This window comes from Oryza sativa, chromosome 2, assembly GCF_034140825.1.
Source record: "Oryza sativa Japonica Group chromosome 2, ASM3414082v1".
NCBI classification, from domain to species: Eukaryota; Viridiplantae; Streptophyta; class Magnoliopsida; order Poales; family Poaceae; genus Oryza; species Oryza sativa.
In genome coordinates, this window is record NC_089036.1 from 23,731,999 (window position 1) to 23,745,255 (window position 13,257).

General features: G+C 43.6%; 1 protein-coding gene and 1 pseudogene across 2 annotated transcripts; both read right to left on the bottom strand.

The window, feature by feature from the left end:
• Positions 1-1,982: 1,982 nt before the first annotated feature.
• On the bottom strand, positions 1,983-4,883 carry LOC136355076 (uncharacterized; annotated as a pseudogene).
• Positions 4,884-5,598: 715 nt separating this feature from the next.
• LOC4329874 (B3 domain-containing protein Os02g0598200-like) lies at positions 5,599-12,808 on the bottom strand. 2 transcript variants are annotated; one of them, NM_001401896.1, is made up of 7 exons: positions 12,569-12,808; positions 10,681-11,920; positions 8,339-9,803; positions 8,067-8,183; positions 7,829-7,971; positions 5,989-6,316; positions 5,599-5,891 (listed from the first exon to the last, which is right to left on the bottom strand). In NM_001401896.1, exons 2-6 carry the CDS (start codon positions 11,848-11,850, stop codon positions 6,065-6,067), a joined length of 3,147 nt encoding a protein of 1,048 aa, NP_001388825.1. In that variant the 5' UTR covers positions 11,851-11,920; positions 12,569-12,808; the 3' UTR covers positions 5,599-5,891; positions 5,989-6,064. The 2 variants fall into 2 exon arrangements, with proteins under 2 accessions (NP_001388825.1, NP_001388826.1); NM_001401897.1 differs by having other exon boundaries at positions 5,602-5,891; positions 12,565-12,808.
• Positions 12,809-13,257: the final 449 nt, after the last annotated feature.

Consider the following 13,257-nt stretch of genomic DNA (forward strand, 5'->3'; position numbering starts at 1 on the left):
GACCCTGCAGTGGTAGTCTGTTTTGAGCTTTTCCATGAAATAGCTCCTACTGTCAGGGTAAACATGTATCCCGATGTTAACTTTGTATTATCTTTTGCAAAGTCAGAATTCGAATACCCCACTATGTGGAGCGATTCTGCTTTTCTGTAAGACATCATGAGGCCTTTTGTTCCTTGCAATCACGCAAGACTTTCTATACCAATTTCCAGTGCTCTAGGCCTGGATTACTTTGAAATCTGCCAAATAACCCGGTAACAAATGCCAAGTCAGGTCGTGTGCACACTTGCGCGTACTGTAGGCTTCCTACAGTTGACGCATATGGCTTTGTTTTCATTTTATTGAGCTCATACTGATTTCTGGGACATTGCGATGCCCCATACTTTTCGCCTTTGACTATAGGAGCAGGTGTAGCACTGCATCTGTACATATTGAATTTCTTCAACACATTTTCTATATATATATGCCTTTTGAGAAAATCCCAATGCATACTTTGTTCTATTTCGGTGAATCTCTATGCCCAAAACATATGAAGCCTCACCGAGGTCTTTCATGTCAAAGTTTGAGGACAAGAATTTCTTTATTTCCTGCAGTAGATTGACATCACTACTAGCCAGTAGAACGTCATCTACATACAGAATTAGGAAAATGAGTCTCCCATTCTTAACTTTGAATCAATACAGTTGTCCTCTACATTCTCTTGAAAACCCAAATTTCTTTATTGTTCCATCAAACTTCAAGTAGCATTGTCTCGAAGCTTTGCTTTAACCCATAAATGGATCTCTTTATACGGCATCCCATATTTTCGTTTCATTTCATGACGAAACCTTTCGGTTGTGCCATGTATACTTTTTTTCTTCAAATCACCATTTAGAAATTCCGTTTTTACATCCATCTGATGTAATTCCAAATCATAATGTGCCACTAGTGCCATTATAATCATGAAGGAATCTTTACAAGAGACTGGAGAAAATGTCTCATTGTAATCTCTTTTCTTTGCGTGAAAACTGTTGCCACAAGTCGCACTTTAAACTTTTCTATATTCCCTCTGGAGTCATATTTGATTTTGTAGACCCATTTACAGCCTACTGTTTTGGCTCCTTTAGGAATTTCTTCTAAATCCCAGACATCATTTAATTTCATTGATTTCATTTCATCTTTCATGGCTTCTCATGGCCTCTTCATATGAGATGGGATCATCCTCCATATGCGACTCTTTCAGGCCTTCTAGGGGCCTCCTATTCTGGCACATTATCTGTTTGAGGCTGTTTCAGCTCCTCCTCTGATGTGGCAATAATTTCTGTTGAATCCTGTAGAACAGGTTCCTCACTTTCATTCATTGTTGCCACAGGAGAGATAACAACAGGTGTTGGTACCGCAACGGCATGCATTGCTGGCACAACATTAGCAGGTAGAGAGAAGAAAGGTTCCTGAGTCAACGGAGCGGGTACAGACACCCGCCTCTCCTCAAGATCAATTTCTCGAACTACCGAGCTCCCCCTAATCATTTCGTCTTCCAAGAAGACGGCGTGTCTCGTTTCTACAAACTTTGTATAACTGTTTGGACAGTAGAAATGATGACCTTTTGATCTTTCAGAATAGCCAATAAAATGGCAGCTTACTGTTTTGGGTTAAATACTTTATCCTTTGCAGGACTCCCCCACACATGGAGGATCCATAGCTCATATGGTGTTTTGGGCACCGATGCAATCTATACATTGTATGCATTGTTCTAAAACTGAGAACTCCAATGGAGGAAGAATTACATTCTTAACCAGTCTCTCAATTCTCCCCCTCGAAATATGGCCTAAACAACAGTGCCATAATTTCGATGAGACATCAAGAGTTCGCTTTCTTTTCTTTTGTCAACGAGGACACAACATTCACATTCTCAGAAAGAGATAACAAATAAAGCTGATCTTGCAACACAAGACCAATACATTCATTATTATACCATAGTTCACATTTGCCATTTCAAATATATCAGAATCCAATTTGGATACACTTATTATCAAGTTTCTTTGCAAAGAAGGGACATAAAAACGTCTGGAAGTAAAAGTGTGAAGCCATTCGCGAGTTCTAGGCGAAGATCTCCAACAGCCTCAACTTTTGCTTCAACTCCATTGGCAACTCTAATGGATCTTTCACTTCTTTGCGTAGTCCTCATTGAACGGAATCCCTTTAAACAATTACACACATGAATAGTTGCTCCAGAATCAATCCACCATGTGGATCTAGAATAACCAATCATAATGAGATTCTTTACAAATGTAATAATGTTCTCACCTTTCTTTGCCATGATCACTGTCAGGAAGTCAGGACGATCTTTCTTGGAATGTCTTGTCTTCTTGCAGTGTAGACACTGATCTTGTCTCAACTGTAAACTGTTGTTTCTGAGGCAGATGCTGAGGCTGTTTTTCTTTTGAGGAGGGTGACCTGTGGCTCTTTTCCTTGTTATCTTTGACAAGGTTAATGGAGTCACCATTGGTCTCTTTGTGTCTTTCCTCCTCTTGCACACAATTAGAGATGAGCTCTTCAATATTCCAATTCTCTGTACTTATTTTGTAGTTGACAACAAGGTTGTCAAAGTTCTTTGGCAATGAGGACAAAACCAGATGGACCAGAAAGTCATCTGAGATGCCCAAATCTTTTTGCTTCAATTTGGAAGCCATGTTGCTCATCCTAAGAATGTGGTCTTTTACACCACCTCCATGGTACCTCTCTGTAACAAGCTGATTTATCAGCTGTGTCGCATAAAACTTTGAAGAACCACTAAACTGGCTCTTTATACTTTCGAGGTACTTAGAGACAGTGTCATACTCTGGGATTGAGCCCAATATGGTTGGCTCAATCGTGTTCTTTACCGCAGCCAAACAATTCTTGTTGGCTAAGGACCATTTCGCATGCTCAATGTCATACGACATGATGAGGGAAGCATTGTCCCTCTCTCTCTTTTGTCATTCAGCATCTGACTCTTTTTCACCTCTGAAAATTTCAGCAGGTTCTATAGGACATGGGGTAGTCAACACCCAGTCCACCTCTCCCAAGATAAAAGCAAGGTCGAGTTCTCTTTTCCATTCTTCGTAGTTATCTCCTTTCAGGGTCGGAATATCTTTAATGTAACCCATCAAGGAGTAGCCACCTGAGATAATCATGTATTGTGAGAACAAAATTAACATTAAAATTATTATGTATTAAGTCTACATCACCGTTGGGCAGAAAATAGACATAACACATAAAGCCATAACTATAACATTGCAATTATCAACGTTGGTCAGAAAAATTACAACATCATAGCACATAATTAATGTTCCTAAAATTAAAATCTCCCGTTGGTTCGAAATTTAATTTTAGAAACACTAATTTTCATCAATTTCATCTATTTGCAGCGGAAGATCTATATACAATTCATATAAACAATAACAAAACTCTGTTGTTTACTCTCTGTAAAAATTCTCCCGTTGGTTCAAATTTAAACAGAGGTAAAACATGTAAAAACAATTCAAAATTCTTTTGTAATTTGCATGAAAATATACAAAATACATGTTCAGAAGCATTTCTCACATTTATCTATTCTCTAAACAATTTTCACGTTGGTTCAAATTGCTTAGAAATAAGCACAATCATTAAACATATTGAAAATGCTTCCTTCGGAGGGACCTAAAGTGAACTTTTCCGGCCTTTGCCGGTCGGCCCATGGCCACCTTGCGCGCGGGCGAGCGCCCCCTCCCCTCCCCCAGGCCGCAACCTGGGCCTGGGCCGGGAAAGCCGCCGCCGCGCGCTCCCCACTTGGGCCGCTTTCGGCCCGGCCGCCGTCGGCCGTCCGATCGCTAGGGTTTCGATCGGACGGTCGCGCGGGCGGATCGGGCAAACAAAACCGCCCCCGGCCGCCGGCGCCGAAACCCTAGCTCCTCTTCTCTTCTTTCTCTTGCGGTTGCACGGAGCGGCGTCGCCGTCGCCGAAACCCTAGCACAGCGCCGGCGGCGGCACGGCGACACGGCGGCGCCGTCGCACTCCCCATCGCCGGTGCGCGCACTCACTCGAGGGTGAGTGCGCTGCCGTCGAGCGGTTGTGCCGCGGCGCCCCCTCCTTCTTTCTCTTGCGGGCGTGCGCCGTGCCGAGCGGCGTCGCCGACGCCGGCAGCCTTCGCGCCGCCGCGCCATGGCCGACGCCCTCGCGCCGCCACGCCCTCTATTCTTTTCTCTTCTCCCCCCCACCGTCTCACCCCTCCACGCGAGTGAAGAGTGAGAGACCGGCGACGACGGAGATGGTGGCGCCGCCGCGGGCCCCCTCGCCGGCGCGCGCGTTCACCCGCGGGTGCGCGCGCGGCTGTCGAGTGGCTCCTCGGCGGTGCCTCTTTGCCCCTCTCCCCCTCCGTGGCCGGCGTCAACGACGGCCGGCGACGAGGTAAGATTAGGGTTAGGGTTTCGATCTTTTCGATACGTTGGATCGTTTGCTTTTCTTTGCTTTGGATTTCTTTCTTCTCTGTGGATGTCTATCCCCGAACCAAAAATAAACGCTAGGATGGCTCTGATACCATTGTTAGTGTTTCCTATTGGATCACCTAGGTTTAGATCTAGTCGGGTGGTTCTATTTGCGATGGATGATTGAACAACAATAGAGAATAAGGGAAAGGGTTTAGGGATGTGACCGGTTGACGCGTTGGATGAAGAGGAAGTCCCAGCCATCGTCGTTGTCGTCGCTCTGCTTGACGTGGGCGGCGGCGGCGATGGCGGTCGTGACGGCGACGGTGCTGCGCGGCAGTGGTGGTCGTAGGGGATCCCGGCGAGGTCGTGGCGCGGCGGTGGAGTCTTCCCGTCACTGGCTGCGCCCCCTCGATCGGTTAGGGTTTATGGGGTGGAGTGGCGGCGACGGCGACGAACCTCGTTCCTTGTGTCGTTATGCCGTCCCGTCCTCCACCCCTCTTTATATGGCACAGTGTGACGGGGCCCACCAGCCATTGGGCTGGGCGCCCCCGATCAGGGCGCGGGTCAAGGCCCCCTTGAGCCGTTGGGCTCAAGGGGAGGGAGATCCATCTAACAAACCAATCCTCCTTTATTCCGCCAGCACTTGACTGCCCCGACCGATCGAGCGAGCGAACCCCCACCGGGGAAGCCAACTTTTCCCGGGTTGCCACCTGCGTGCGCGAAGCACGCCAGTAATCCCATCCCATGAGATACGGGTGTCACTAGCTGCCGCGGCGCCGGGAGAACGGGAGCTCTCGGGCTCTCGCCTGTGCCGATCGATCGCTGCGTCCGTCGCCGCCATCGGTGGTTCGACGACCCGAACACCGATCCGACGGCAATACGGCATCGGCCAACGCCTAACGTTGCGAGGGGTTTACCGTACGGTTTTCGTGCAGTTCTCGTAGTTATCTTGTGCGGTAATTTTCTCGGTTTTTAAAACTACGGAATACCTCGTGTTAATCACACGGTTTTCACGGTAACAACGCGGTTACCACGATAACTGCTAAACTGTAGTGTGATGATAACCCCACCCAAAATGGTTTGGTGAACCTTGGTTGCGAGACCGTGGACTCAGTTAGACCAGCCAGTTATTAGACCGTGGTGTCTTGTCTACAGGTAAAAAAAGGGAAGGGAGTCTGGTTCCAAAGTGCCAACATCTTATTCAAGTATTCAACACAAGTTCAATGCCTTGACCTTTGCATTGTTGAAGTCCACAATATTGTCAGCTTGTCGTCTTGGACGGCAAGGCTATATATATACATTACACCAATTGGTCAGGACAAGTATGCAGCACAACAGCCAACCCAAAAAGAACCATCATCTCGTCAGTAGTGGAGGGCGCCTAGAACCGCGGCTTTCACACAACCTGGTGGCCAGCCAGCACATTGTTGTCGTTGCAACCAAAAGAAAAGCCATAGTTCCTGATGCCTGCACAGAGTCATGTGAACATGTGAGCTGCAAGAATTTCCCTGATGGATAAAACGAAAAATATGGCAGCAAGAACATTGCATAAAAGCAAACCAACCTAAGATTATATTTACAGAGGGAGCAGAGCAGCCATGTTCTACTGAAGATGGTGCACCCAGCTAGAGCACTTGCCATCACTTTCTTGTGATATAAACCTGGAACGCAAGCTCATCTTCGTCCATCTCTTTCACAAACTTGCAGACATCCCCAGCCTGGAGGTTGTTTGCTGCAGCAAAAGGTTTCCAGCCCGCGGTGAAGCCTACGAAGACCGGTTTGTCATGGTAGAAGACCGGCCATAGCCTCCTCATGGGATCCTTGAGGATTACGACGTTCCGGTCATACCTTCCTTTTTGCCGACAAGTGATTGGAAGCGATTTGGGCAACTCCTGAACAAAGACAGCAAAGAAAGAGCAGTTGTCAATGGGCTTGCCATACTCATCAACAGTGTCAGGAGCTTTATAGCGTTATTATAGGCAAGTGTAAGTCAAAACTAAAGTTTTATGCTGCATCAATTCCTTATTGTGATCTTAGTAGATTGATGAGTATGCCCAAGAACAAGTAGCTACTGACCTACTGTGATACTAGTAGAGGGGTATCTTTTACAGCGGCCTAAAACGAATTAAGACAAATAGAAAACACACGAATTCAAGCCTCAACAATACAATCATAACCAGCAATGAGCTATTCTGGAGTGATGCTTTTTTATGTGGCCTAGATAATAAACAGATGTTTCCAATCCAAACACACCGCCCTCACTGCAATCAGCATGAACTCAACAAATTGCATCCATTGCACAACACTGTAGCTGAAAACCTTCACGAATTGCATAAGGTGGCGCATTACAATCTAGAGATATATGATTGGGTTTCTGCTGACATGGCCACTAAGATTGCATCTTGGCAATTAACTTATTACTTCCTCTGTCCCATAATATAGCAACCTAGTACCGGATGTGACATTTCATAGTACAATGAATCTGGACAGGAGGAACCTAGTACCAGATGTGACATTTCATAGTACAATGAATCTAGACATCCTCCTGTCCAGATTCATTGTACTATAAAATGTCCCATCCGGTACTAGGTTGCTATATTATGGGACGGAGGGAGTAATTGTTTAGCAGTATTTTATAAAACTATATTTCTATGGTTTTTTGCACTGCTAGATAATATTTTAATAATTCATGTTTGTATTTGAAAGTAGAACTCTACTCCTTATATAACTCTTGCACCTATTTCTGAAAATACAACTGTACAACTTATACGACTCTTTAATATTGACTCAATGTTCTTCATCCCAACCTAAGTCCTCCCTTCATACCTAGCGGCTAGCAGCCAACACCACCCAGCTATCCTCCAGCGGTGTTTGCTCGTCATGGACTCGGACCACGACACCTTACGTTGCAGATGGGTAGATCCATCGCAATCCAAAAGTGCAAGTCCTTATTTTTCACTCTTGGTGTGGCATTTTTTCTATATACTGCTAGTATATACTTGCAGTACAATGTACTCCCTCCATTCCAAAATATAAGGCACAACCACTTTTGTTAAATGTTCTATAATATAAGGCATGCATACATGTAGGCAATTAACTATAGCATCTTCTCCATTAAATTATTACTTTTTTAAATCATCCACTCTCATGTTTTCTAATTCTATTGGATGCATGCATTGTATTTATTAGGATGATCCAAACTACAAGATGATAATAATTATTTCTTGGTCTTTGAGTTATGAGTGGTTATGCCTTATATTTTGGAATGGAGGGAGTACCGTAAAAGTCCTCTTTTTCTATCCCTTGATTCCATGAAAGCAGATATGATGGATTATTCTGCCCTTGTTTTAATAAAATACTAACGAGCTGCAAAAGAAATTGTCCATGGGATACAAACAACTCACAAGCCATTTCTGAATGGTAGAAGGGATGCAGAATTGAAGGGAATGATCATCCAGATCCAGGAGTTCAGCCTTAGCAGGCAGCAGAGCCACTGGGGTTACACAACTGGTAAAATTTCCATTTTCCTGCTGGGGGATCTGAAGTTCTGCATGGGTGAATTTGAGTGCCCAACAAGAAACACAAAATGAAATTGGTCAGCCTCTCCTTAATTTTACAATGAAATAAACTAGGTAAGTTCACCTGATTGATGAGCAAATACACGGTTGACAGACACTGCAATTTTGTCCCCCTTTCTATTTCCGCTGCTACCAGTTGGTTTCAATGGCTCCTTTTTTGTTTGCAGTTGAACAGTAGCTCCTACCAAATAGACAATTCAGTACACGCTGTAAATAAAAATTATATTCAAACTAAACAAGCTAACTTTGTAAATGTTAGTTTCAGGCTTTTGAGAAATAAAAATAGTTTCAGGCTTTCAGACATCATAGGTATTATGAGAAGTAGCACCCTTCCACCTTTTTGATTGAACAAATGGTTGACCTCTGTCCTGCTACGTCCGCATTTGGATATTGATACGCTATCAAGAATCGAGAGTTCTTCAATAGGTATGTTGAGAATTGGTTTGAGGCAGGTATCAGTAACATCAGACTCTATCCGTAGATCAACTGGACTTTCTCCCATTGCACCACAATTACCAACTAACTTCTCTCCAGCTTTTTGTGTTTTTTCAGGTCTAACCTGTCCAATGTCATCAAGAGCTGCTCGACCGTTCACAATACCCCTTTTCCACTTCTCCAAGCACCGAGTACCCGCTGGAGCTTCATATATTCTGAAAATATTTCCACTAATATTCATCTCACTATCATTAGGATATTTATCAACAGCTATGATAGAATTTACTTGAACGGAATTCCTTTGATGTTTCTGTCCTAAATCTTTATCTGAATCATGAGTTTCTGATGTTGTTGGAATAGCAGCAGCAAGTTCAGATTCTCTTGTTGTGCTTCTGTCTTCCTCGAAGCAAGAAAGTGTATTTAACTTCACCGTATCAATATTTTCTTGTGTTAAAGGAATTACACCGGTGGTTGGAGTTATTTCAGATCCATTTGTTTTTTCTGTGCTACATGCTGGTGAAATATTCTTGTTTTTGGGCTCTCCAAGGATCAAATTTCCCATCTTATTGTTTAGTGCTACTGAGGATTCACAACAAACACCATCTACAACTCTTTCAAGGTCTTTTTGTGTATTGATAGTCACATGATGTATTTCTGAAGCTTCACTTGGTGCTGTTTGCTTCATGGTATCCTCGTCTACTTGTGTTGAATAAGCTTCATCACTTATTATAATAACCTCAGATCTTCTTGTTTTTTCTTGGATACAGAACACAGAGTCACTCCTTGTATCACACTCCCCATTGCTTAAATTTCTAACCTTATTACCTAGTGCCCCTAAGGATCCATATCCAATCCCACTTTCAACTCTTTCAGAGTCTTGTGTTTCGGAAGCTGCATTTATAGATTTAGCAACTAGATTCCTGGTACCAATCTCAGCATCAACTGTTATTTTGGGCTCTTTGCTCCTAGGAGATTCACCAGAAACATTGGGGCCATCGTGTATGTCTTCAGAGTCCTGATACTGACCATTATAATGTGATATCAAATCATCAGATAATGTATGCCTTTCTTTCCTTTTCTTCACAGCACCTTTTCCTCCGCTTTTGACACTGAAATGTAGTCTTTCACAAGAATCAATACCAAACACCCGCACAGAAAATGTTGATTCTGGTGTGTACTCAAATAATAGAAATTCACCCCACTTAATACAATGTTCTGAAACGAAACTGTTCCATCCCTCATAAAAAGCTAGGGAACCATCCACCACCGATAGCCTGATCTTTGAACACTTCCCCTCTGAGTCTTCAAGATATACATGGCGATCAATTAAATCCTTAAGGCTGGGTGCAACTGCTGGTGGTATGAACTGCACAAGAATAAATCAACATTATGTGCATATAATATTTAAGGATAATCATCATGGTACAGTACAAGAAGAAAAAACAATGACAAAAAAGACACTAAAATGAACAAGAAAAAACAGAGCTGAAATTACGGAGACTTTTTAGGGTGCTTGAGAGCTATGGAGAGATATTTAAGCAGCGAGGCAGGTGCCAACTTAAAAATAAGACAGAAAGTTGGATACTTCATGCATCCATGTAAACAGAGAGAAAAAGAAAACATAACTGCTTATCTGATCCTTTCGGCCAAAATATTTTTTTATCATTATGGTCGCAACAAGAAAGATGACTAGTTGCTTAATGGCCATGTCAATGGCAGCAAAAGGCTACTACAGCACCATAACGATGCACTACGGAGAACAGGCCATACATTCATTGGGTTTTTTTCTGATTCTCCGAAGGTTACAAGAGGTACCACTCCAAGGAGAGCTGGAGAGGTACATAAGTCTCCAAAGATGAGAGAAAACCTCCACACGATGTTATAAACTCTGGCACCTCTTGCTCTTGGCTCCTTTTCAAGAATGGTAAAAAGGATGTAACTGAATAATTTACAAGGTCAAATTGAAACTGACTCTGTTCGTACAAGGCCTCTTCATCATTCCTCTGTGTAGTTGATTTAGTCCTGGTTGTCAATGGCAGGCAGGATTGTAGAAAGAAGAATACAGCATATGGTCACCTTTAAATTAACCAATGACCGATAATATTAGATGATATTAATTTCCAAGTACCTTCCAAGTTTCAAGCACAAATAAAAGTCTCAAGGTCATGGATAGCTAATTAAAGAAGAGCTTATGAGCAACAGACATAATCAAGTATGTGTAGGAATTAGAAATCTGCACACACCAGTAATTCCTCGAACTCGTCGCGCACAAATTTGAAGAATGCGAAGGCTGCTTTCCTTTTCTTCTTCTTGCCATCCCTACAATTTTTTTTCTCATTTCCTATAGCAACAATACAAGCCTTCTTCGTCTCCTTTTTATTGTCACTGCTAGCCACTCGCTCCTTCTGCTCCCTCTTCAATGGTGTAGATGGCGCCTTCCTCTTCTTTTCCTTGTTTTTAGTGCTAAATGTCTGAGCTGTCCTCTCATCAGGTTGAACGAATGATGCATCCCGCTTCTTTTTCTTCATCTTCATCTCCATACTGTCACTAGGTCGCATTTTCCTCTCCTTTGCAACAAGTGTATTAGACAAAGTCCTCTTGTTCGTTCCATCTTTCTCCATCTTACCCTTGTTGACTGAGAGCGGCACTGTCTTCTTATAGCTGTCACCGTCACTCTTCATATTCTTCTCACCATTCTGGTTGCTCGTGCGCTGCATTTTTATTTTCCGCATCTTTTCAAAGAATGGAGTGGTCACCTTCCTACTCTTAGCCTTCTTGTCGCCATTCAACAACTTCTTCCCCCTTTGCTCAGCATCGCTTCCAGCCTTCCTATTCTTTCTCCAGTCACTGTGTGACGTCGCCTCTTTGCTGGCATCGTTTACCACACTCTTCTTCAGGTCATCACTGCACTTCCTCTTCCTCTTCCTCTTCTCTTCATCGGCATCATTTCGCGAGTTCTTCTTCATGTCATGACGACTGCGCTTCTTCTTCTCTTCGTCATCACCATCTCGCATGTCATCACTGCTCTTCCTCTTCTCTTCGTCGGCATCATTTCGCAGGTTCTTCTTCATGTCTTGACGACTGCACTTCTTCTCTTCGTCATCACCATCTCGCATGTCATCGCTGCTCTTCCTCTTCTCTTCGTTGGCATCATTTCGCAAGTTCTTCTTCATGTCGTGACGACTGCACTTCTTCTTCTCTTCGAAATCACCATCTCGCATGTCATCGCTGCTCTTCCTCTTCTCTTCGTTGGCATCATTTCGCAAGTTGTTCTTCATGTCGTGATGACTGTACTTCTTCTCTTCGTCATCACCATTTCGCATGTCATCACTGCAGTTCCGGTTCTTCTTTTTCGTTTTGTTGAAGCTCCTGAGCCTCCCCACGCATCCCTGCCCTCGAACAGCACCATCCATCCTTATAAACACCAATAAATCCCCAGTACAGTCTAGTCTAAAGCAATCACTGATGAATCTCTCCAATCACCTGGAACAAACAGCGGACCAAAGAAAGCATCAAATCAGCAGTAAAAACAAAAATGAGGCTACATTATTGACAGGAAGCAACAGAAAAAAGCGTCACCCGAACTCAATGTGCGATACTGCTCAAGTTCACCCCCAAAATGTAATAATAACCTCTCAACCTACTTCCTCGTCTCAGTCATCCCTCATTTTATTCATCTCTCTCATTAATTTCACTCCTTACATTTTGCAACAGATGGAGTAGCATAGAAGGAAATAAACTTAGGGGGTGTTTAGATCCAGGGGTGTAAAGTTTTGGCGTGTCACATCGGGTATTATATAGGGTGTTCAGACACTAATAAAAAAAACTAATTACAGAATTCATCGGTAAACCGCGAGACGAATTTATTAAGCCTAATTAATCCGTCATTAGCAAATGTTTACTGTAGTACCACATTGTCAAATCATAGAGCAATTAGGCTTAAAAGATTCATCTCGCAAATTAGTCGCAGTCTATACAATTAGTTATTTTTTTAGCCTATATTTAATACTTCATATATGTGTTTAAACCTTCAATGTGACAGGGTGAAAAATTTTAGGGTGAGATCTAAACAGGGCCTTGTAATCATCTTCTAGCCACAACTCACAAGAGCAGAGCTTGAACTTTACCTACATTTGGTTCTAGAAACAGTATTGCCGGGTCGATGTCCCTCTGACCATCTCCGAGCGGAAACACCACCCCAAATGCACCTTCTCGATCTTGGGGATAACACCACCTCGAGTTGGACAGACCAGCGCTGCTACCGCGCTTCCCCCCGATGCGGAAGCTGCCAGGCGGCGGCGGAGGGGAGGGAGAGGAGGGGGAGGTGGATGGCGCGGAGCGGGAAGGAGAAGAGGCGGCAAGCCGTCTCCCGTCTGGGCCTCTTGGGGTGGGTCGTCGTGGGAGAAGGAAAAAGGCGGCAAGCCCAGAGCAGGGACGGGCGGATCGGTGGCCACGCTAGGGGATCGGACGAACGTGATGCGATGTTGCGAGATAGGGAACGCTGCTCGACTGCTCGAGCCTCCGGGGGTGGGCGGTGGGACCCATGCCTCGGAAACTGTTACGCGCCATAAAGTGTTATAATGGCGCTTGACCAACCATGGAAACTTGGCAAGTGACCATCCAAAAATTATGATTTTCTTTTTCTTGTGAGTGGTTAGCCCCCTATAAAAATACCTTCGTCTTATTAAAAAATTTATGCAAATATAAAAAAAGAAAAGTTGTGTTTAAAGTAATTTAGATAATAAAGTAAGTAAAAAAATAAATAATAATTCTAAAAAATTTTTAAATAAGACGAGTGGTTAAACAGTGCAAACAAAAAC